This window comes from Cydia strobilella, chromosome 27 (genome assembly GCF_947568885.1).
Source record: "Cydia strobilella chromosome 27, ilCydStro3.1, whole genome shotgun sequence".
In the NCBI taxonomy this organism is placed as follows: domain Eukaryota; kingdom Metazoa; phylum Arthropoda; class Insecta; order Lepidoptera; family Tortricidae; genus Cydia; species Cydia strobilella.
The window spans coordinates 1,455,796-1,482,678 of NC_086067.1; the positions used below are offsets into that span (position 1 = coordinate 1,455,796).

General features: G+C 39.7%; 1 protein-coding gene across 1 annotated transcript; it reads left to right on the plus strand.

Annotated features, from left to right (window-relative positions):
• LOC134753669 (BLOC-1-related complex subunit 5) lies at nt 1-26,718 on the plus strand. The gene is made up of 8 exons (XM_063689610.1): nt 1-105; nt 421-521; nt 12,165-12,272; nt 14,100-14,266; nt 16,121-16,196; nt 16,671-16,783; nt 17,345-17,479; nt 26,605-26,718. The coding sequence occupies exons 2-8, from the start codon at nt 422-424 to the stop codon at nt 26,683-26,685; spliced, it is 780 nt and encodes a 259-aa protein (XP_063545680.1). The 5' UTR covers nt 1-105; nt 421; the 3' UTR covers nt 26,686-26,718.
• Nucleotides 26,719-26,883: the final 165 nt, after the last annotated feature.

Genomic DNA, 26,883 nt, shown 5'->3' on the forward strand with positions numbered 1-26,883 from the left:
TAAACATTTTTGAAGAAATTAATTTATTTAAGAATACGATTACATTACAATAAGTAAAACTAGATTCCGTATACTGCTAAATCCCGTGCCTCGGTGAATTAACAGGTACTCATAATAATTACCTATAAATTTTATAGAGGAATCTGTAATCACCGAAAACTGAAAACATTTTACAATGATAATTGTTTGATATAACTATAGAGAGGCGTAAAAACGTCGTAAACTATGTTTAAACATAGTATCGTTCATGATAACGAGCGCGTATTTGAATTTATTTGGAATTATTATATTATATTATATTATTATATTGTTTAATACACTAGCAGCTGAAAGCTGATGCGTGTATATCACTGCACTTGTTTTTTTTAACTATAGTACTTGTTTTTTAATTACAAGTACAATCTGTTTAGTTTTCACCAGCATGGGATCAGAGCAGTCATCAGCAGCCGCGCCGAAGGCGGCAACGCGAGCGCCGCCCGTGCGCCGTGGTCACACCATCGCTGCCCCTAGCAGTGCTCCAGGTGAGCTTGTCTTAATAAGTTCCACAGTTAAGGCCAAAGCCCTTAAGGTGGTTCGACTAGGTTACCCAAAGCTTAAACCCCGCTAGATGGCGTCACTTTCGCAAATTTTCAGGTTTTATTTTTTTGTGGAATAGTGTTGGTATCTGTATACTTAAAATTATGTTTAGCGCACTCTTTACATAAATATTGAACTATTATAATAAACATTGAATACTTCATTAGTGTAAAAAACACTTTTAAAGTCGACAGAGTGTTTCTGTCATGCTATTTCCTACTATTACTCACACATGCAAACAGTGTTTCCGTGATTGCTTGTAGTAGACAATTTCATGCAGTGTAAGTATGCTGCAATGGCGTTGCGGTATGTTCGTGGAAATACGTGCAAGAGGATTCGGGTTCGAGACTGGTACGTCAGGGGTACTTTTTTTTGTCCTTTTTGTGTTATCTTATGTTTCTTATACCTTTTATTCTTCGAATTCTTGTCCGATTCCGATATAACCGAAATATATTTCAGTGATATCGGAAACGGCTCTAACGATTTCGATGAAATTTGCTGTAAGGGGTTCGATCTAGCTAGGTCTTATCTCTGGGAAAACGAGCATTTTTGAGTTTTAACTTATGTTTTCTTTTTCTCCCAGATATTCAGTATTATTAATAAATTAGTTTATAACGTTCTATAAAAATATGTGACGTTTTGAACTAAAAGGTACCACATTGTCGGTTGTCGATTAGGTTGATTTCATTTTGAAGCTGTATGGAAATATGACAACAATAAGTACGTACCCGTTTGGTTGAAAACGCCACATATATTGAAAACCTGACTTTCACAAATCTCACCTTTTTGGGTTCTTCCAACTCAGAAAGGATGGAGAATACTGACGATTCTTAGTAGCACTAGCCCAAGGAAGTCCAGGTTTGTAAGTGTCAGGTATCAGTTTTTTTTTAAAGCGCTAAATATAGTTCTACAAGTAAAGCAATCCCTTACTGCCCAGCCTCTATAGTATTTTTCAAACTGGAAGGGTACGATGATAGATCTCATCTCCATACAATTTATAACCTAATAATGCCAAATGTTGCAAAATTATATTGAATTGAGATCTATCATCGTACCCTTGCGTTTGGAATAGTTATTTACGATACAAGTGCGGAAAAGAGAAAATTCGAAACGAGTGGCGACAGATTAAAACACGACCGCAGAGAGTGTTTTAAATCGACACGAGTTGCGAATTACCTATTCGCACGTGTATCGTACAACGTTTTACAGTACATATGGCCCTTTTAACTTTCGACATATGCATGAAAAGTGCTCTTTACGCACTAGGGCGAGAAAGTTGCACCATATGTACTGTAAAATACTTTTTAGTACATATGGTGCTACATATACGTTACCGCCCTAGTGCGGTAATTAGTACAATACGTGTATATGTCGAAAATGTAAAGGGCCATAATTATGTACTGTAAAACGTTGTACAATACACGTGCGAAAAGGTAATTCGCAACTCGTGTCGATTAAAACACTTCCTTCGGTCGTGTTTCAATTTATCGCCACTCGTTGCCAATTTCCTACTTTTCGCACTTGTATCGTAATGTACTAATAATAAAGTAGTATGTATGTATGTATGTAAACACTTTATTGTACATAAGACAGATTACAAACACAATAAAAGAACATAAATATATACAATGTACAAAGGCGGACTTATCCCTATAAGGGATCTCTTCCAGTCAACCTTTGAGCAATTGAGAATGAAACAATAAACAGATCAAGATTGTGCAGGATTGGGGCTTCGGCAGCAAACAAACAACCCTGTACACAGTAAATGTTATGTATTAATATAAATGTAAAAAATACAAGCGCTTGATGCGCGGACGCGACATGATGTCATGCCGGTCGTTCGTAGAGAGAGTGAGTGGGAGACGGCGGCCGCGCCGCTCCGGCGCCGCTGCCCGCCGCCCGCGCCCGCTGCCCGGAATCGTCCTCCGTCCTCACGCAGTGGTGGCGTGAACAGGGTCCCCGCCTTGGAAGCCCTGGCTTGCAAGAGAACCATCCATTTCGCTGTCTCGGACTGGCAGGAGGCAGACTCGGTTTACTGCCCTCTTCACCATGCCTCTGGCAGTTTTAAAGTCCGCCACTCTGGTGATGCCATCCTGGCCTTTATACCGTTGGTGCACTCGTCCCAAGCGCCACCGCATCGGTGGAACGTTGTCATCTTTGATTACGACGAGATCACCTTCCTTTAGCTCGTTCCGCTTCTCCCTCCATTTGGTCCGCTGCTGTAGCTCGCTCAAGTACTCATCGTGGAAGCGGGTCCAAAAGTGTTGTCTCATCTGCTCTATTCTTTGATATCTGTTCGGACAATTTGTAGTAACAGGTGGCTCTGGTAAGGCGGTGAGTGGACGCCCTATCAGGAAGTGCCCTGGAGTCAGAGGAGACAGGTCTGAGGGATCTGACGTCAGAGGGGTTAACGGCCGGGAGTTCAAAATACTTTCAATTTGAGTGAATAGTGACGTAAGCCCTTCGAACGTCAGACTAGAATTACCAATTACACGTTTTAAAAGTGACTTTGCCGATTTTATGCCTGCTTCAAAGATACCTCCAAAGTGAGGCGAATATGCCGGACTAAAATGAAATTTGATGCCCTTATCATGGGCGGCCTCAGTCATAGCCTTTTGGCTTGCTCGCAACATTTTACCCAACTCGTTACAGGCTCCCACGAAGTTGGTGCCATTATCACAATAAAGATCATGAGGCCGGCCGCGGCGTGATATAAATCGACGGAAAGTCATGAGAAAGGCCTCAGTACTCAGACTGCTCACTACTTCCAAGTGAACAGCCTTGGTACTAAGACATACAAACAGACATAGCCAACATTTGGATAACTTGCAGCCCCTGCCTTGGCGATTTGCAATTAAGAAGGGACCTGCAAAATCCATGCCCGTTACTGTAAACGCGTAGGTCAGTGTAACTCGAGGAGGAGGCAAGTTACCCATCATGGGCTGGATTGATTTGCCTTGAATACGCACGCACACTATGCATTTTCTAAAAGTGCTACGCGCAAGATTTCTTCCCCCTATAGGCCAATATTGGTCTCTGATAATACTTAATAACAATTGAGGACCACAATGCATGTGGCTCTCATGTTCCTTTCTCAATAAAAGTTTAGTAAATGTGTGTTTTGAACACAATAATATAGGGTGTTTTTTAGAATAGTCACAAATCGCTCCTTGTATACGTTCTCCAACTCTAATCAAGTCATGCTCATCCAAGAAGGGATTGAGAGCTAAAATTTTGGACTTACGGTGCACAGGCCGACCTTGCTTGAGGCACTGTAGGTCGTCTGCGAAAGAATCCCCTTGGCTGGCCCTGATGAGAGTTCGAGTAGACTTATTTATTTCTTCAGTCGATAAAAAGCCGTGTTGACGTGCATCTATTGCTTGTGTACAGTTGAAAATAAACCTTAAAATATATCCTACCACGCGAATCATTCGGTGGAACTTGGAAAACCGATCAAAGTCGAATGACGGCTGCTTTGAGACTAAGCAAGTATAAACCTTTAATTCTGGCAGCTCGGCGCTGCTTATTTCAGTGTTAGGCCACTCATTCTCGGATTTCATCAAAAATGAAGGACCGTTGAACCACATACTAGCATTTTGTAATTGGCTCGGGCCGATGCCTCGCGAGGCAATATCTGCCGGATTCATATCCGTAGGTACATGATTCCACGAAGATTTGTCAGTCAGCTCGTGTATTTCATTCACTCTATTGTAAACGAACTGTTTGAGATTGCTTAAGTTCACATTCTTGATCCAACCTAAAACAATAGTACTATCACTCCAAAAGTATTTTTTGTCAAAATTGCATGTGAGTGACTGACATACCTTCGCGCTCAATTGAGCTCCCAGCAAAGCAGCAGCTAATTCAAGCCTAGGAATAGTCGATTTTTTTAATACCGGTGTGACCCGGGCCTTAGCACAGAGCAATTTTACTGAAACATTGCCCTTCGAGTCCACACAACGTATATAAATGCATGTTGCGAATGCATTCTGGGATGCGTCCGCAAAGCAATGAAGTTGTATCGATGCCGGTGAGTCTTGCATGACAAAGCGTGGAATCCCTATGTCTGCAATTTGATTTATGTTAGATATGAAATTATTCCACTCTTTGTCAATATCGCAAGGCACCGGATCATCCCACCCGAGTCCAGAAAGCCAAAGTTTCTGCAGCAACATTTTGGGTACTATCGTGCAAGGGCTTAGCAAGCCAAGTGGATCAAATATCTTGCACGTAGCTGACAGAATATTTCTCTTTGTGGACACAGGCTCGATATCAAAATCAGCTAAGAAATTGAACTTATCTTGCGAAGGACACCAATTCAAACCGAGTACTGATGACTGGTTTTGTAAATTTGAATATTGATCGCTTACTTGCGATAAATCCTTTTCATCACATGTGGTGGAAGTGGGATCGTTCGCAAATATACTTGGCACATTTGTTCGAAATTTTCTTAGCGGGAGACAAGCTTCGGCTAACTTGTCAACCACTGCATCGCGTATGCGTTTTAATTCAGCTACATCATCACTGCCAGTAATGAGGTCATCGCAATAAAAATCATTTTTGATTACATCTGCAATCTTAGGATCTGTGCATTCCTTTGAAAGCTGAACTAGACATCTGAAGGCTAAAAAAGATGCTGATGCCGTGCCATACGTGACAGTGTTGAGTTGCAGTGTTCTCAAAGGTTGAGATTCGTTATCTCTCCATAATATCAACTGTAAATGACGTTGAGATTCGTCCAATGAGATCTGGCGATACATTTTGGCTATGTCGCCAGTAAGAACAAACTTATGTTGACGAAATCTCAGCAAAATAGACAATAGGTCATTTTGCACCACTGGGCCCACGTACTGAATGTCATTTAATGATTTACCTGATGTGGTACGTGCTGATCCATTGAATACAGTACGCAATTTGGTAGTTTCACTTTTTTCGCGCAACACAGCGTGGTGAGGGAGGTAATTGCCATTTGGTGGCCTTTCTATTTCAGTCAAGTGGCCCAGTGTTGCATATTCTTGAATAAATTCACTGTACATTTGTTTTAAAGTAGGCTGCTTTCGAAAGCGCCTCTCTAAATTGAAAAAACATCTTTTAGCTAAAGCAAATGAGTCTCCCAGGACCTCTGGGGACTCTTTCAATGGCATTGAAACTTGAAATCGACCGGAGTCTAACCGGATTGTGTTCTTTACAAACAATTCTTCACATATTTGATCATCCGTGGAACATACCTTAGTAGGTGCGGTAAACGTTTCTAACTCCCAGAACTTGGAAAGTGAATCCTTGATCTCTTGGCTAAAATTACATAATATTTTACCTTGCGGCAAAATAGGTGTGGTAGGGCACATAGGACCCGCTACCAACCAACCTAACTTTGAGTAAATTAGCGTAGGTCCATTTTTGCCTAGCGTTTTTTGATACCCAGCCTTAACAATATTCCACATTATGTCGGACCCCATTAAAATATCAACTTTGTCACTTTTATAAAACAGAGGATCCGCCAAGCGTATATTGTCAGGTAAGTTCAATTCGTCTATATTCAGATCCATTTCGGGTACATCGTCAGAAACCGCTTCAATAATCATACAAGTTACGTCAACAGAATATGAATTAAATCTAGATTTAATTTTAATTGTGCAGCTATCAGAGGCACTTGATGTTATATTATTGAGCATAGTTATTCGTCTTTTCGAATTGTTACTTTTAATATTAAGTTTCCTTTTCAGGTTTTCAGTTATGAAACATCTTTGGCTACCACAATCGATCATAGCTCGGGCAAGGTGAGTATTACCATGATCATCATTGACTTCAACGATGGCGGTGCCCAGAAGAACCTCGCTATCGTCCAAGCATGTTGTAAGTGACGTCACCGAAGTGCTAGCAACAGCTGAGTTATGATTATTTGGGCCTTCGCTACTAGAACCAGGTTTGTCGCAGTTGATGTTCTTGTTTTCATGGTAAGTCTCATTTTTATTTTTATTGTTATTTTCATTATTATTTTTTCTACATAATAAACTATTATGCTTTTGATTACAGGCCCTGCAGGAGCTAAGACGACAGTTTTGTGTGAGATGGCCGGGGCGAAGGCAGTTGAGGCATAACTTCTTCTTGGTGATCTCAACTTCCCTCGCCTCAGGTGACATCTCTGCAAACATTTTACATTCAAACAATCTATGATTCTGACTACACATGATACATGATCTGTTGTTTGACGCTGATGAAAAGAAGGACTTAACCTGATTATGTTCTTTGTTGTAATTATTAAACTTGCCATATTTTGTATGATTAAACTTATCATTTTTATTTTGACTATTATTTGTCTGAGCGCTCTTGGCGCTGCCTCCTTGCACAGTCTCCAATACGTCGGCACGATTTCTTAGAAACTGATAAAAGTCTTCGAGACGTGGAGACTCCGCAAGGGTGGCTTTGTACTCTTCCCACTTAATGCTAGTCACACTGTCCAATTTTTGAACAACTATGTATATTATCAGAGTATCCCACATATCTGTGCGCTCCCCAAGCGTATTCAAGGCTCTCAAATTTTTTGAAACATGGTCTACAATAAATCTTAGCGACTTATGAGATTCTTTGTTAAGAGAGTCAAGTGTGAAAAATGATTTGAGGTGATTATTTATTAGCACGTTCTTATTATTGTACCTATTACAAAGTAGGTCCCACGCTATTTGATAATTATCGGCCGTAAACTCGATTGATTTTATTGTGACTGCAGCACCAGCCTCTAAGGAGGATCTGAGATAATGAAATTTGCTAATATTGGGAATAGTCTCATTTCCATTGATCAGCGAGTCGAACGTATCCCGAAATTCGAGCCATTTTGTGTAATTCCCATCAAAAGTGGGCAATTTTATCGTCGGGAGACGTAGCTGGCCAGAGTGACCAGCGCAATGATGATTAGAACTACTTCCAATTGAAAGCCTCCTACTGGGGCTTTCGGCTCGCTTCTCATGGCCGGAGACCATTTCCTCAGCGCTAGAAATGGCAGAGTAAAACTGATTTTCTATTTCAAATCTTTCTTGCAAACGTTTATCTAAATTTTCTTCACTGTCTTTGGATTCTATCCGCGTCTGAACCGATTCAAACTCTTGAAAGAGTTCGTTGACCTTTGTTAATCTTAACTTAATATCGCTTATATTCTTAGTGGTCAACTCTTCCTTATTAATTTGTTCATACGCGGTAAGAAATTCCTTAAATTTAGTAATCCGCGATCTAATAGTACCGCGTTTGCGAACTAACATTTTCAGTTTCACTTCGTCCATTTCCACGCTGTCCTTGCTGTCAGTGTCTGACATTTTATTTATTCACTGAATCAAAGCACTCAAATAAATAAATGAAGAGAAGGGTTAAAATGTGCAAGCAAACCAAATTCCAGCGAGGCGAAGCAAGAAGATAAGCGAGCGCGCTGTTGCGCGGACACGTGGCCCCGTAGCCGGAGTAGGTAGCCGAGCGAGCGCCGCTTCACAACCACCTGGAATGTTCGGTGCGTGGGCTAAGCGAGGTGCAATGATTGTTGCGGATGCGAGAACAGGGGAAAGCAAAATGTGCAAATAAGTTTCAAGTTTAGATATGATGAGCACAAACGAATATTTAGCGATTAAATGCACCGTGAAATAAACACGAAAATGCGTAAATGAAAACAAATCTTAAATAAATGTAAGATTGGACCATCTAAGGGTTAAGTGGGACTATTTATTGTAATTTTTTAAGTATTTATCCTTAATCGGTACCTTTTTTATGCTCGGCGCACAAATATAACACGAAATATATGTTGTAAATAAGCTACAAATATTGTACCCTTTATTCGGGTTGTTAATTGTCACGTTGCAATATTAATCACAACTGACTAAATGCCTAAACGAATCTATGCCTAAACTGCGCCCTAAATGTCTGACGGAGGCAATAAAGATTCAATAAATCGTACTAATTGCTATTACAGTACGTATTTACGTAGGTAGGCAACTACAAACTAAATATAAGTAGTCAAACTTGAACAAAGAAACGTTATTTCTTATAATAAACGTTAAGTATATCTTTATACTTAAATAACAAGTTATTTGGAAACTTGAAAACAACTCGGCGTTGATGAATTTAAAGCAAATTATTCTTATTGAATCTATGCTATATTTTATGTTTGCAATCCCGGTTAGGTAGATTTCTCTGTACCTACCGGCGACTGAACTAAACTGTAAGTTAACTATTTGTTTTACTTACGATTTGGTAGTGCAAATTTGGATCACACTAACCCTATTATACCTATCCACAAACTCACGACACTATTCACAACAAATCGAAAGGGGGTGCAAGGGAATCAAAACGGGGGTTTACACGGAACGGGTTACTTCCTTTGCGAATGGTCTTCCAGAGCGATGGCTGTCCGAGAGACTTCGAGAAAGATCCGCCGCTTGACCTTGGACCGGTGATCGCCTCGCCCGACGAGTGCGTGATAGTGCAGGCACTTGGATGGCTTCTTATTCTTTCCTGTGGACTTCACTGGCCATTTCTTGTAGGCAGTGTCCTGTCACGGTCGCCAACTTGTGCAGGATTGGGGCTTCGGCAGCAAACAAACAACCCTGTACACAGTAAATGTTATGTATTAATATAAATGTAAAAAATACAAGCGCTTGATGCGCGGACGCGACATGATGTCATGCCGGTCGTTCGTAGAGAGAGTGAGTGGGAGACGGCGGCCGCGCCGCTCCGGCGCCGCTGCCCGCCGCCCGCGCCCGCTGCCCGGAATCGTCCTCCGTCCTCACGCAGTGGTGGCGTGAACAAAGATAGACAAACGAACACTATGAACAGAAAGTAAATTATGGTTCAATTATTACAAACGTAAATAATTAAAACCTGTAATAAGTAATAAGTAACCTGTAGTAGTAATTGTAAAATAAAATTAAAACTTTTTTTATATATTTTTTTGGATTCAAGTAGGTACAGTGAGTAACAACATTGCATGGCCTTCTAATTATAACTATTATAGAAAACGGGATATTTATCATGTTTATTTATATTATTTATTTCTCGATATTTTGGCCGGTCTTGCAAGACCAGTCGTTGTGGAGATCCCTGGGGAGGCCTATGTCCAGCAGTGGATGTCTTGTTGGTGTAGATGGATTCACACAACAAATGAAATAACATTTTTTCATATTTGTTATCCGTAGTTGTCCCTGTACCTGAAAGAAAAATAATATCATGATAGCACAAAATCTCTAATGTTATAGGAAGAAAGATGAAGCAACAATATGGATTCTAATAAAGTTATCATTTACTTACCTAGTAATAATTGTGTTTTTCATTCACAGACAAAATTCCATAATTTTCATCCCCAGGAAATGTTTTATTTTACTTTATTGCAGTGAGGATGTCCTGATTTTTTCTGGCTAATGAAGGAAAACATTTTATTTCCAAGGATGCCTCTTCATTTTGCACAATACCTAAAAAAACCTAGAGTTAGTGACACATTGACTATTCGGCAACCAAAACAGTAATAATTACATTATATAGGTATTGTTCACTGCTTATATCTACCATTACGGAAGAAGTGAGAATTATTTTCTAAAAAGATCGGCACGAGAAAATTACAATGTACAATGAAGGAATGAAACTGTACCTACCTTACGAAACTTCACCATCATGAATTCCGCTTCAATTGAGTCTGAATTTTTCTGGATTTTCGCGGACCAGAACACCGATGATTTTTGTAACTTGGTTTAGACGTTGCTACGAGTACATATATTATTATACTCTTTGCGTTGCTATCATTTTCAATTTATACAAACAAATTGATGTCACAATAAACATGACCCTGTGTCAGTGTCAACATTGTCAAATAAAAATTCACTAAACATGACGGCACTGCAAATCCTGCCAGGTCGGCCAGGCAACGTCGCCAACGTCATAGAGTGGCAACGCCGCACGCAACGTATTTGTACACGACATTTGTGACACACACATACGTAAAATTGATGAAAAAATTACGTTGATTTATGTATGATTTCTGTATGAAAAAAAGTTTTTCTATTAATTTAGCGCAAACGAATATTCGAAAGTAGATAAATGAGCAAATATTTGTGTAGTAATAGTGTGTAGTGCCTTAATTAAAGCAGATTGAATTTTGTATGAAAATCGAACCACCTTAAGAGATTGCATATACTATTTAGGGTTCTCAAGGGTCGGCAATGCTTAAGTGGCTCCTGTGATGTTGCTTATCCATGGGTTACTATGACTGCTTCCCATCAGGCGGCTCGTCTGCTCGTTTGCTGACTATCACATAAATAATAATAATAATATATACTTGACAATTTTATCATTTCATCATTCGCTTGCCCTTGTCCCATTCACTTGGGGTCGGCGCAGCATGTCTTTTTCTTCCATACATCTCTGTCACCCGTCATCTCATCATTCACTTGCGTTAGTTTCATATCATCTTTCACACAGTCCATCCACCTTTTCCTCGGTTTTCCTCTCCTCGTACTTCCCTCCACATTCATTCTTAATACCTTTCTCGTCACATGACTTTCATCCCTCCGCATCACATGCCTTATTGTATTGTCATGTACATAATAGGTGTTAAATAATATAAAGTCAGATCATGACACCCTGTAAGGGCACACAATAGTAATATTATTCTAGGCTAATTACATTTACTTATTAGTAATCAATTTAAATTAAAATAAAATAAATGACCGCAAATCTTAAAACTAAATCTAAGAATATATCGTCAAAAATAATTATATTGGTAAATGATTAATTGAATTGATTTGTCAGTTTATTATTAATAGTTATTATTTCAATTTATTAATGTCGTATAATAATAAGTAGGCTAATGGTAGAAAAAAAATGTCAAATTGCAATGTAAAATCCTAATTTCATCAGTGTCTTATTCCTAACATTACTACATACTTAGCTAAAATAATAATATAATGTATTACTGGAATTTATTATGCGCATTACCCAAGCTGCTATGACCTGGGTTGTCCAGTGGTTGAGGTATCTGCCGTGAATGCAGGTAATGCTGGTTTTTGCCCAGCTGTGAGCACTGGAGGCCTTGGTCACACTTTTTCTTCTGCATATGACATTTATTTCAACTTTTACATAAAGTACACAAATAATTGAAATGTTATAATCTTTTAAATCTTGAGGGGTCTACTTATGGCTTCATCATCAGATCAGCTTGATGCTTCCAAGTTGTCATATGTGCATTTCTAATTATTATGCTTTCAAAAAATCTACTTGCAAGTTTTATTATGCATCTTAGTTTTTAGGGTTCCGTACCCAAAGGGTAAAAACAGGACCCTATTACTAGGACTTCGCTGTCTGTCTGTCTGTCTGTCTGTCCATCTGTCTGTCTAAAAGGACTCAGCAGGACAGGCTCAGCCTAGTCTCAAATATAATTTTTGTCAGTAAATAATTTTGTATAGTTTATTTTTTTGTATCATATTTTGAGTTTGTTATTTCTAAGTGAAATCAGTCTAAAGTTAACCCACATTCCTATGTACACATTTTTCTACATAATTTAACTTTATTATAATTTTACTTCAAACTATTATTGCCTAACACAAAAGTGTATGTTACAGAACATCGTCGAGAGCCCTCGGCCAGTGGCAACAATTCCCCGGGAGCTAGCGTGTGCAGTGACTCCGAGCTGCCCTACATCTCGTACACCGTAGACCGGCCTATAGGAGGTGAGTCTCATATTGTTCAGTAAGGTAAACCAAAATAAAAACAGTCTTTTTTTTTAGGGTTCTGTACCCAAAGGGTAAAAACGGGCCCCTATTACTAAGACTCCGCTGTCCGTCTGTCCATCTGTCCGTCTGTCTGTCACCAGGCTGTATCTCATGAACCGTGATAGCTAGACAGTTGAAATTTTCACAGATGATGTATTTCTGTTGCCGCTATAACAACAAATATTAAAAAGTACGGAACCCTCGGTGCGCGAGTCCGACTCGCACTTGACCGGTTTTTTTTCTTCTTTTCATCCTGTTACCTTCTGCTGGGGTGTGAATCATATTCCTCCACTGACTCCGGTCCTGGACAGTTCGGGTAACCTCCCAAACAAACAGTAGGATACAGTAGGGTTGCTAATCTGGACGGGCAAAAAAACCTAACATTGTTGGATTACAGAGGTTTCCAAATTATCATTTGCGAATTTTTGTTAAATTATCAAATTATCCTTAGAGATGTAAAGGGTCTCCAAGACATAAATTCCTATATAGGTAATTAAGAGACATGAAATGAAATGCCCTACAGGGTGCCCTACGGGGTGTCATGTTGTACACAATTCTATGTTAAGTATAGGTTAAGATACAATGTGATTTGCAATAAAGATTATGAGTATGAAATCAGAAAATCAGCCAAGAACCGAATGAATTGTTACGTTAATGCTACTCAAAAGTATAGTTACATATCACATATGTATTGTGATGTGATTACTATCATTAAACAATTTGCTATATATATTGTTCTGCTTTACATTCTCACACTTAATTTCGAAAGCATTATCATGTCTGTCTGTCTGTCTGTCCGTCTGTCACCAGGCTGTATCTGTATCATGAACAGTGATAGCTAGACAGTTGAAATTTTCACAGATGATGTATTTCTGATGCCGCTATAATAACAAATACTAAAAACAGAATAAAATAAATATTTAACCCTTAAATGCTTGATTTTTTTATTTTTTATTTGGTTTAAAGGTGCGTTCAGAAAGTTAAGCTTTTTTCTGTTGAATCTGTGAGCTGTCCAATGCTTTGTATACATTTGGCAACAATATGCATTTAAGGGTTAATAAATTATAAATATTTATTTAAGTGGGGCTCCCATACAATAAACGTGATTTTTTTGCCGTTTTTTTGCGTAATCGTACGGAACCCTTCGTGCGCGAGTCCGACTCGCACTTGGCCGGTTTTAATTTTAATCCATCATGATAATTTCAAACCTAACCTATAACATCTTATAAATAAAAAAATTTAAAAAACAAAACTACTCATGAAATAAAACTATGAAAACGGATTATATCGCGTATATTGAATTTATAATACATCCCGACCACGAACGCTGTAAAGAGTTCGAAACGTCGGGATGTATTATAAATTCAATATACGCGATATAATCCGTTTTCATAGTTTTATTTCATGAGTAACTATCGCGGTAACCGAAGACAATATTAAACAAAACTACTCTTAATTAAAAAACATCTAAATAAGGCCTCCGCGGCATTGTGCCAAAGATGCTGGCAGCATTCTCTCGCTGAATGGCAATACTTATGCGCTGCGAGAGAAAGCCGCCTTATTTAGATGTTTTTTAATTAAGAGTAGTTTTGTTTTTTAATTATTTTTTTTTATAAGTTGTTATTCTTAGTTACTTTTAGTTTTACTTTTAATTAAATAATAATAATTGTTAATCAGATAGAATAGAATAGAATATAAAATAGAATATATTTTATTTGTAGTAATTGTACATCGTCATATTCAAAAATTATTTACAAAAAATATTTACCTATAACATTGTATCAGATTCCCCCAAAACCTCAACGAAGAACCAACGGCAGGACTCCAAAAAGTCGCTCCTGCAGCGGCGACAGATGTCACTTCTAGCTCGCAAGACTAAACGCACCAGAGACATTGTCGTTGTCAAGGAACAGGCCACGGCGACACTGGACGAGGACATACGTCGGTTACAGGTATCATTTTCTGCCATTTTTAGGGTTCGTACCCAAAGGGTAAAAACGTTACCCTCTTACTAAGACTCCGCTGGCCGTCTGTCCGTCTGTCCTTCACAGTGTCAATTAGTTGTTAAGTAGTATTTAATTTTATACGCAATATTGGTAAATGCCTGAAATAAAAGCTTTTTATTTATTTATTTATACTATGGTGTGGGCGATGGTAGATACATTGCTTAAAGAGGAAAGTGGACAATTACTTCTTAATTTCGACTTTAAGACGACTTTTTTGCGATTATACGCAACAGATCGGCGTCACTTATGCGGAGACTGTGTGGCAGTAACAATAGTATCCTGAAAACGTTGGCAGGTAAGATAGATGCACCATTACTCAAACACTGGAACAGTCTACATGTGGCAGCAACAGATGTTGAGAAACGGTGCATCTAGATTGCCTAGATTTTATTCTATTTGTTATTGTATTTTATTATTTTATAATTTATGTGTGTGTTTTGTGAATTGTAATTGCATGTCACTAACCTTAATTCATTTTAAGTTTTGTTGTACTTACTAACACTATATGGATCAAAATGATTCGAATTAAATAAATAATTGAATTGAATTGAAATTAATACATAGTCCTCATTTTCCTCCCTGGATGTTGACATTATAGAATATATTTTTGTACAATTTTATGTATTTTAAACTCAGTATACGCACTTGTTTGATTTTTTTCGATTTTTTTAATTATCTATTGTAAGAGTTAAGAGCAAAAATGAAACAACTAATTCCATTTTTTTTTAAGTCAAATGAGCGTCATAGCTGTGTTAAAAATACGTCTAATTGTGTTAAAATATTTTCAATAATGTTAATATCCAGGGAGAAAAGGTATCAGGACGGTCGTCCACTTTCGTCTAAAGTATACCGTTATCAAAAGTTGGATAAAATCAATGGTTCTTGAATAAAACACGTTCTGACAAATGAAACATTTATTAAATCACATTTAACCTTTTGAACGCCAATGATGGATATATCGGCACCACAGGTCCAACGCCAAAGACGTTTTAATCGGTCACAGACCACAGAGCAACATAGACCTACGTGCATATGCATAAAGTTCAATTTCAGTTTTGACACTTCGGTGACGTGGCGTCCTAATGACAGCTTTTGTACTTGACACGGCGTCGAAAAGGTTAAAATCGGGTCTATCGCGAATTTATTTTGTAACACACAACACAACACTAAATAAACTTTTCGTCGGGTAGTCACACAAATCTCTGTTTTGACATTTTGCTGGGACGTCAGTTAGCCGCGACCACGACCAGTGAAACCTGTGTCGAAACGTCGGTAAATAAAGGTAACAAAATAAATTCGCTAGATAGACCCGATTTTAAATGTGATTTAATATGTGTTCAAAACGCGAAAGTTTCAAATGTTATAAATGCAACATTATGATACAATACCGCAAAATGAACCTTTAAACATAACCTTCGTTTTTTCATAGAGTAACTTATACTAGAGCGGTACTGTCATAGTAAATTTTGTAACCACAGTAAATTCACTGCCATCTGTCGACACACTTTAAAACTAAAAATGAAGATTTATAAAAATACGATAAAATGTATTTAAATATGGATAAATGATTGTTTTTATTTGCATTAATTATTTTTATGATTTGGACCCATGTTCTTTCACTGATATGCGTTAAAATTGTTAAATAACAAATGAAACCGTCAACGCCATCTATACGACAGTAGGCCAAAGCTAGTAGCGCCCTCTGAACGAGAATCAAATTTTCTTGATTTTCGAGGCACGTTTTTTCCTTAGACTGTATTCATCTATTACGGAGTTATATCTATCTTTGGTTTTTTTAAGGAAATCCCAACGTTTCTGCCGATAATGCGCGGCACATTGGGGCTGCCCGGCGCTCGCGATCCCGAAGTGCTTGAAGGTAAGACGATCCACATGCTCATGAGAGCCTGGGGTCCGCTTGGCAACTAATCCCAGGAATTGGGGTGGACACTAGTTTTTACGAAAGCGCCAAAACTGCCATCTGACCTTCCAACCCAGAGGGTAAACTGGGCCTTATTGGGATTACTCTGGTTTCCTTACCATGTTTTCCTGCACCGAAAAACGACTGGTAAATATCAAATGATATTTCGTATAAAAAACTCATTAATACAAGCCACGATACGAGCCGGGGTTTGAACCCGCGACCTCCAGATTGCAAGTCGCGAGCCATTACCGCTAGACTACCAGCGCTTTGAAAAAAAAACTGAATGCCGTTAATATTAAATCTAAATTCGAAGTCATGGTTCCTAAGAACAGATGTCGCTATCTCTCATGGTTTCTGACTTCTCCCTACTGACCCATTTGGATTGCTCACCCTGTATATCATTATATAATAATCTATAATTATTATCAGGCCTAGACGCGCGTCCTTGGATACGTCTGTGTTCGCGACTACAAGCACATTTGGCCGCCTGCGCTACTCCACTGGCTCAGGAACAAGTTCAACTTGCTTCTAAACTTAAAGAGGTAATATCAACTGGTTACTAAACATAAAGAGGTAAGATCAACTGACTACTAAACTTAAAGAGGTAAGGTCTATATGCTACTAAACTTGAAGAAGTATGGTCAACTGACTACTAAACTTAAAGAGGTAAGGTTTATATGCTCCTAAACTTGAAGAAGTATGGTCAACTGACTACTATATTTAAAGAGGTAAGGTCTATATGCTACTAAACTTGAAGAAGTATGGTCAACTGACTACTAAATTTAAAGAGGTAAGGTCTATATGCTACTAAACTTGAAGAAGTATGGTCAACTGACTACTAAACTTAAAGAGGTAAGGTTTATATGCTACTAAACTTGAAGAAGTATGGTCAACTGACTACTAAATTTAAAGAGGTAAGGTCAATATGCTACTAAACTTGAAGAAGTATGGTCAACTGACTACTAAATTTAAAGAGGTAAGGTCTATATGCTACTAAACTTAGAGAGGTAGAGTCGGACCAAAATAACTCTGCATGAAATTTTCAATAATAAACTGTCCATGAGTGTACTTACATAAAACGATCTATCTATTTATTCTTGCAGGCGGACTCCGAAATCACCCGCCTGTACTCCTCAATGGTGGACAAGCAGCGAAACAACGCTCGTCACGCGGAGCGGCTCGCCAGGGTACATGAGGCGGCACACCAACTCAGTCGATGCAACTCACTCTTACAACAGGTATACTGTACTGTACTAGCAGCAAAACAGCGCTCGTCACGCGGAGCGGCTCGCCAGGGTACATGAGGCGGCACACCAACTCAATCGATGCAACTCACTCTTACAACAGGTATACTGTACTGTACTATACTGTACTGTACTAGCAGCAAAACAGCGCTCGTCACGCGGAGCGGCTCGCCAGGGTACATGAGGCGGCCCACCAACTCAATCGATGCAACTCACTCTTACAACAGGTATACTGTACTGTACTATACTGTACTTTACTAGCAGCAAAACAACGCTCGTCACGCGGAGCGGCTCGCCAGGGTACATGAGGCGGCACACCAACTCAGTCGATGCAACTCACTCTTACAACAGGTATACTGTACTGTACTATACTGTACTGTACTAGCAGCAAAACAACGCTCGTCACGCGGAGCGGCTCGCCAGGGTACATGAGGCGGCACACCAACTCAGTCGATGCAACTCACTCTTACAACAGGTATACTGTACTATACTGTACTGTACTAGCAGCAAAACAACGCTCGTCACGCGGAGCGGCTCGCCAGGGTACATGAGGCGGCACACCAACTCAGTCGATGCAACTCACTCTTACAACAGGTATACTGTACTGTACTATACTGTACTGTACTAGCAGCAAAACAACGCTCGTCACGCGGAGCGGCTCGCCAGGGTACATGAGGCGGCACACCAACTCAGTCGATGCAACTCACTCTTACAACAGGTATACTGTACTATACTGTACTGTACTAGCAGCAAAACAACGCTCGTCACGCGGAGCGGCTCGCCAGGGTACATGAGGCGGCACACCAACTCAGTCGATGCAACTCACTCTTACAACAGGTATACTGTACTATACTGTACTGTACTACCAGCAAAACAACGCTCGTCACGCGGAGCGGCTCGCCAGGGTACACGAGGCGGCACACCAACTCAGTCGATGCAACTCACTCTTACAACAGGTATACTGTACTATACTGTACTGTACTAGCAGCAAAACAACGCTCGTCACGCGGAGCGGCTCGCCAGGGTACATGAGGCGGCACACCAACTCAGTCGATGCAACTCACTCTTACAACAGGTATACTGTACTGTACTATACTGTACTGTACTAGCAGCAAAACAACGCTCGTCACGCGGAGCGGCTCGCCAGGGTACATGAGGCGGCACACCAACTCAGTCGATGCAACTCACTCTTACAACAGGTATACTGTACTATACTGTACTGTACTAGCAGCAAAACAACGCTCGTCACGCGGAGCGGCTCGCCAGGGTACATGAGGCGGCCCACCAACTCAATCGATGCAACTCACTCTTACAACAGGTATACTGTACTGTACTATACTGTACTTTACTAGCAGCAAAACAACGCTCGTCACGCGGAGCGGCTCGCCAGGGTACATGAGGCGGCACACCAACTCAGTCGATGCAACTCACTCTTACAACAGGTATACTGTACTGTACAAAATAACCTATACTGTACTGTACTAGCAGCAAAACAACGCTCGTCACGCGGAGCGACTCGCCAGGGTACATGAGGCGGCACACCAACTCAGTCGATGCAACTCACTCTTACAACAGGTATACTGTACTGTACTATACTGTACTAGCAGCAAAACAACGCTCGTCACGCGGAGCGGCTCGCCAGGGTACATGAGGCGGCACACCAACTCAGTCGATGCAACTCACTTTTACAACAGGTATACTGTACTGTACTATACTGTACTGTACTGTACTATACTGTACTAGCAGCAAAACAACGCTCGTCACGCGGAGCGGCTCGCCAGGGTACATGAGGCGGCACACCAACTCAGTCGATGCAACTCACTCTTACCACAGGTATACTGTACTGTACTATACTGTACTGTACTAGCAGCAAAACAACGCTCGTCACGCAGAGCGACTCGCCAGGGTACATGAGGCGGCACACCAACTCAGTCGATGCAACTCACTCTTACAACAGGTATACTGTACTGTACTATACTGTACTGTAATATACTGTACTAGCAGCAAAACAATGCTCGTCACGCAGAGCGACTCGCCAGGGTACATGAGGCGGCACACCAACTCAGTCGATGCAACTCACTCTTACAACAGGTATACTGTACTGTACTATACTGTACTGTACTAGCAGCAAAACAACGCTCGTCACGCGGAGCGGCTCGCCAGGGTACATGAGGCGGCACACCAACTCAGTCGATGCAACTCACTCTTACAACAGGTATACTGTACTATACTGTACTGTACTAGCAGCAAAACAACGCTCGTCACGCGGAGCGGCTCGCCAGGGTACATGAGGCGGCACACCAACTCAGTCGATGCAACTCACTCTTACAACAGGTATACTGTACTATACTGTACTGTACTACCAGCAAAACAACGCTCGTCACGCGGAGCGGCTCGCCAGGGTACACGAGGCGGCACACCAACTCAGTCGATGCAACTCACTCTTACAACAGGTATACTGTACTATACTGTACTGTACTAGCAGCAAAACAACGCTCGTCACGCGGAGCGGCTCGCCAGGGTACATGAGGCGGCACACCAACTCAGTCGATGCAACTCACTCTTACAACAGGTATACTGTACTGTACTATACTGTACTGTACTAGCAGCAAAACAACGCTCGTCACGCGGAGCGGCTCGCCAGGGTACATGAGGCGGCACACCAACTCAGTCGATGCAACTCACTCTTACAACAGGTATACTGTACTATACTGTACTGTACTAGCAGCAAAACAACGCTCGTCACGCGGAGCGGCTCGCCAGGGTACATGAGGCGGCCCACCAACTCAATCGATGCAACTCACTCTTACAACAGGTATACTGTACTGTACTATACTGTACTTTACTAGCAGCAAAACAACGCTCGTCACGCGGAGCGGCTCGCCAGGGTACATGAGGCGGCACACCAACTCAGTCGATGCAACTCACTCTTACAACAGGTATACTGTACTGTACTATACTGTACTGTACTAGCAGCAAAACAACGCTCGTCACGCGGAGCGGCTCGCCAGGGTACATGAGGCGTCACACCAACTCAGTCGATGCAACTCACTCTTACAACAGGTATACTGTACTGTACTATACTGTACTGTACTAGCAGCAAAACAACGCTCGTCACGCGGAGCGGCTCGCCAGGGTACATGAGGCGGCACACCGACTCAATCGATTCAACTCACTCTTACAACAGGTATACTGTACTGTACTATACTGTACTTTACTAGCAGCAAAACAACGCTCGTCACGCGGAGCGACTCGCCAGGGTAGGTACTTTTTACATACTTTTTTCCTTATTTTACACATGTAATGCAAATTACATGATTCATAATTATGTAAAATTCGATGTTTTTAACGCAAAGGTCAAATTTCATATTAATAATGATATTACAGTCGAATGGCGTCATAAGACAAGCAATATACTAGAGAAACATATAATAAGTTTCACATTTAGAAAACTTATTAATTGAAAAGTTTCGTACAAGTTAAATGGAATTTTTCATCGTAATTACAGTGGAACCTCGATAACTCGAACCTCGGCAAGGCGAAATTCTCGTTATCACGAAATATAATGCCATTCCCTTCCCTTCAAAGGCCAAAACCGCCGCCAAAAATCGATATAAATAAATAAATAAAATAAAATAAAATAAAATTCGTTTATTTCAGACTTCATAATGGTCCATACATGTTAGTACTTAATACTATCTTAAGCAACTAAACTTAAATTATTTATATTATTATTATTGGATTTCTATTTTGGCAGGAGCCAGGGTACACTCATCGGCTGCTACATACTCATGTGTACGCAGCTACCAATGAGTGCACCCTGGTCCAGTACACGATAAGCTGACTGTCGAGCCTGTCAGCTATAACTGCAGTGCTAGGAGACTGTTGCGGCTGTCCCGCAGGCGTCGTAGCGTACATATATGTATTCCTTTACATATATGCATAGAGTAACTTATACTAGAGCGGTACTGTCATAGTAAATTTTGTAACCCCAGTAAATTCACTGCCATCTGTCGACACACTTTAAAACTAAAAATGAAGATTTATAAAAACACGATATAATGTATTTAAATATAGATAAATGATTTTTTTTATTTGCATTAATTATTTTTATGATTTTGACCCATGTTCTTTCACTGATATGCGTTAAAATTGTTAAATAACAAACGAAACCGTCAACGCCATCTATACGACTGTAGGCCAAAACTAGTAGCGCCCTCTGAACGAGAATCAAATTTTCTTGATTTTCGAGGCACGTTTTTTCCTTAGACTGTATCCATCTATTACGGAGTTATATCTATCTTTGATATATGTATTCCTTTCACCGTTATACAGTGCAATGTACAATTTTGAATACTTATCTCATCTCCGAAAATTTTAAACCCGATTATTAAAATCTCGCAATTTTCATTTGACCGAACGCTTTTTTAAAAAAAACCGTAATGTTTTTCTAAATAAAGGTAATTTTACTCATCCTGACGTCATGCTGCTAAATTCGATTTTCCTTATGGCAAAGGTTAGATTTTATTTATATAAATGTCTTAAACGTGCTTTTGATTTATTTTTAAGGTTTGCGTTTGACATATAGTTTTCATTTGATTTTCTACCGTAACGCAATAAAAATAAAAGTCAGTATTAAAAAAAAACATCTGACAAATCGACCTTATCGTAGAATACTTGTAATATCGACTTTATTGTTCTTAAAACAAGGTACAAAATCAAATGTATAAAAACAATATGTTAAGCACTAAATAAAGATAAGTACATATCTTACGTCATTATCATTACACTTGTAAAGCAAAAACAATACGTTATATTTAAAATTTAAATACGAGTACAATATCAATATAAGTAATAGTATTATCATACAGAACGGTCACGCACCGCCCCGCCCCGACTCGAATGCCCTCGCCCCGCGACAGCAGATTGACGGCCGTTTGCCGGCCGTTCAGTACCATTTTTAACCAACTCACACTATGAAGCATGCCGCGTGTACAGACGTACCGTTCACACATAGAAACGCAAGTGATTTTTGATGTATAGCGTGTCCGCCCTGTGATAATATGTCAAAGTCAAAGGGTAACTTAACTACATTGATAAACTTGTGGTGTTAAAAAACCGGCTAAGTTCGAGTCGACAAAACCCCTCACGGTTACTTACCATGATATGATAGGTACGAAAAAATACATTCTTTTTTTCAAAATTACATTACCAAAAAAGCGACAGCCTTTGAAACGCCACTATAATCAATGAATATTCCAATTTAACAAGGGAAGTAAAGCTGTTAATTATATCTCGAGTTACTATTGAGATCCGAGCAAGCGAAATATTCCAAAATGAAACCACGAGCGTAACAATGGGTATAAAAGTGGAAACTTGAGCATGCGACAGTTTCAGGGCATGGGAGGGGGGGGGGGGGGGGGGGGGTGCATAAATTAGGGTTCAACGGGTCAGTGAGTAGCTCAGTTGGTATATGATAACCCTAAGCCAGGAGTGTTTGGCCCGAAACAGTGAGCTTCTCCATTTTTAGGGTTCCGTACCCAAAGGGCAAAAACGGGACCCTATTAAAATCGCCTTTGAAACGCCACTATAATCAATGAAAATTTAACAAGGGAAGTAAAGCTGTTAATTATATCTCGAGTTACTATTGAGATCCGAGCAAGCGAAATATTCCAAAATGAAACCACGAGCGTAACAATGGATATAAAAGTGGAATCTTGAGCATGCGACAGTTTCAGGGCATGGGAGGGGGGGGGGGGGGGTGCATAAATTAGGGTTCAACGGGTCAGTGAGTAGCTCAGTTGGTATATGATAACCCTAAGCCAGGAGTGTTTGGCCCGAAACAGTGAGCTTCTCCATTTTTAGGGTTCCGTACCCAAAGGGCAAAAACGGGACACTATAAAAATCGCCTTTGAAACGCCACTATAATCAATGAATATTCCAATTTAACAAGGGAAGTAAAGCTGTTAATTATATCTCGAGTTACTATTGAGATCCGAGCAAGCGAAATATTCCAAAATGAAACCACGAGCGTAACAATGGATATAAAAGTGGAATCTTGAGCATGCGACAGTTTCAGGGCATGGGAGGGGGGGGGGATGCATAAATTAGGGTTCAACGGGTAAGTAAGTAGCTCAGTTGGTATATGATAACCCTAAGCCAGGAGTGTTTGGCCCGAAACAGTGAGCTTCTCCATTTTTAGGGTTCCGTACCCGAAGGGCAAAAACGGGACCAAACGCCACTATAATCAATGAATATTCCAATTTAACAAGGGAAGTAAAGCTGTTAATTATAACTCGAGTTACTATTGAGATCCGAGCAAGCGAAATATTCCAAAATGAAACCACGAGCGTAACAATGGGTATAAAAGTGGAATCTTGAGCATGCGACAGTTTCAGGGCATTTGCATAAATAAATTAGGGTTCAACGGGTCAGTAAGTAGCTCAGTTGGTATATGATAACCCTAAGTCAGGAGTGTTTGGCCCGAAACAGTGAGCTTCTCCATTTTTAGGGTTCCGTACCCAAAGGGCAAAAACGGGACCCTATTAAAAACGGGACAAATGGTCTCGCCGGAAGACCAGCGCTGACTTTAAGGTTAGCATTATGCTGAGGCGGGACCATTTTGTGGTAAACTATGTATATATTTTTTTGTTTTAAATATACTTTTTCTTTGTAATACGTTTGTATGAAATGTAGTTTACCATGAATAAATGAATTCTATTCTATTATATTCTATTACTAAGACTCCGCTGTCCGTCTGTCTGTCAGCACTGAGCAGGTTGTATCTCATGAACCACGATAGCTAGACAGTTGTAATTTTCCCAGATGATGTATTTCTGTTGCCGCTATAACAGCAAATACTAAAAAGTACGGAACCCTCGGTTGGCGAGTCCGACTCGCACTTGGCCTGTTTTTAATTCCTTAATTTGCAAACCTTGTATCGATAGCAGACGTTTTTGCTTTATATAAGATTTTTCGTCGCATAATTCAGATAGTATTTTCTTAATTCTAAAAACCGGCCAAGTGCGAGTCGGACTCGCACACAGAGGGTTCCGTACTTTTTTAGTATTTGTTGTTATAGCGGCAACAGAAATACATCATCTGTGAAAATTTCAACTGTCTAGCTATCAAGGTTCATGAGATATAGCCTGGTGGCAGACAGACGGACAGCGGAGTCTTAGTAATAGGGTCCCGTTTTTACCCTTTGGGTACGGAACCCTAAAAAGCGATGTATAAACTCGCTATTATTTATCGGAATAGCAAAGTAGTACTCAACTACCTACGTGGAAAAAAATTTTTTTTTTTTGACCTTTTTTCCTCGAAAATAATTTAAGTTCAAGGTCCGCCTACACTTAGTTTGACGTAAGACGGGAGTAACGTTTTCGTATGTGACTAATAGGGGTCAAAAGGTCTGATACAAAGTATTTGAATCTTTGAAAGATAACTTCCATCCATCAATTAATTTTAGAGTTCCGTACCCAAAGGGTAAAAACGGGACCCTATTACTAAGACTCCGCTGTCCGTCTGTCCATCCGTCTGTCTGTCACCAGGCTGTATCTCATGAACCGTGATAGCTAGACAGTTGAAATTTTGCACAGATGATGTATTTTTTTTGCCGCTATAACAACAAATATTAAAAACAGAATAATATAAATATTTAAATGGGGCCCATACAACAAACGTGATTTCTTTGCTGTTTTTTCCGTAATGGTACGGAACCCTTCGTGCGCGAGTCCGACTCGCACTTGGCCGGTTTTTTAGAATTGCTGGTAATTTGATAATTTGTAAATTTGAACAAATGTTTAATAAATAAAAATAATATACTAATCAAAACATATTTGATATTTATCACTACATAGTATTAAATAAAGTCGCTTTCCGCTGTCTGTCCGTCTGTCCCTATGTATTGCTTAGATCTTTTAAAACTACCAAAGATAGATATAACTCCGTAATAGATGGATACAGTCTAAGGAAAAAACGTGCCTCGAAAATCACGAAAATTTGATTCTCGATCAGATCACTAGCTTTGGCCTACTCTCGTATAGAGGGCGTTGACGGTTTCGTTTGTTATTTATAATTTTAACGCATATCAGTGAAAGAACATGGGTGAAAACCATATAAAAATAATTAATGCAAATAAAAAAAATCATTTATCCATATTTAAATACATTTTGACGTATTATTATAAATCTTCATTTTTAGTTTTAAAGTATGTCGATAGATGGCAGTGAAATTATAGTGGTTACAAAATTTACTATGACAGTACCGCTCTATCTTATTATATCCTCTTTTAAACTACGCAACGGATTTTAATGCGGTTTTTTTAATACATAGTGATTCAAGAGGAAGTTTTATATGTATTATTTGTAAACCGAGACCAAAATATCAAAAATGTACAACGTTAATATTCAAGTTTTCACTTCTGCCGGCACTCCCGGAGTGCAACCCGTTGTTTTTAGGGTTCCGTACCTCAAAAGGAAAAAACGGAACCCTTATAGGATCACTCGTGCGTCTGTCTATCTGTCCGTCTGTCACAGCCTATTTTCTCCGAAACTACTGGACTAATTAAGTTGAAATTTGGTATACATATGTAAGTTTGTGACCCAAAGAGGAACATGTAACGTGACAATGAATTTTAAACATGAGGGCCACTTTTGGGGGCTTTTATGAATATTAAAAAATAAAGTTTTTCAAACTATATCGTGTTACATATCAAATAAAAGAGCTCATTGTGAGAATCTCAAATATATTTTTTTTATAATTTTAGGATAAACATTTTAGGAGTTATTCAAGAAAATAGGCAAAAAATTACCATTCGCTTTATTTCCGAAACTACTGGGTCTAAAATTTTGAAAAAAAAAATACACAAAATAGATCTTTACCTATTAGAAAAGTGCAGTCAAGCGTGAGTCGGGCCTAATTACTTAGTTTTTGATCCGACCCCTACGGGTTTTTTAAAGACATTTCACTCACGTTTCACATAAAAAATGCATTGTTTAAATTGTGTAATGTACGGAACCCTTGGAACGCGAGTCCGACGCGCACTCGGCCGGGTTTTTTTGTGCATATATCTTTGTGTGTTACTGCCATTTTGAAAATGTGTTTTTATTTTTTCGCAGACATTATCGGACGTGGAGGAGTTAAACGCGCTCCTGCCACCAGACAAGCGGATGGAGCCTTTTGTATGGGGCGCCTCATAGCCACGCACACAACTCATAGCTGGAGGAAGATGATAGACCTTATTGTCGATGGCGCTTACGCCATTATTAACGATGCTCCGATATAAATACAATGCCGCACGACGCTGTGCGGCGTAAGCGCCATCGACAATAAGGTCCCTTTTTATAGAAAATGCCCCATATTATGGTCAAAAACGTTCCGGAAAACTCGCATCTTTC

What these genes read in the sequence shown, in the direction of transcription:
- LOC134753669 (XM_063689610.1), top strand. Translation starts at nt 422, where the DNA reads ATGGGATCAGAGCAGTCATCAGCAGCCGCGCCGAAGGCGGCAACGCGA. An exon ending in AGGACATACGTCGGTTACAG is followed by an intron (nt 14,267 to 16,120) that starts GTATCATTTTCT and finishes GGTTTTTTTAAG; the next exon opens with GAAATCCCAACGTTTCTGCC. An exon ending in CGATCCCGAAGTGCTTGAAG is followed by an intron (nt 16,197 to 16,670) that starts GTAAGACGATCC and finishes AATTATTATCAG; the next exon opens with GCCTAGACGCGCGTCCTTGG.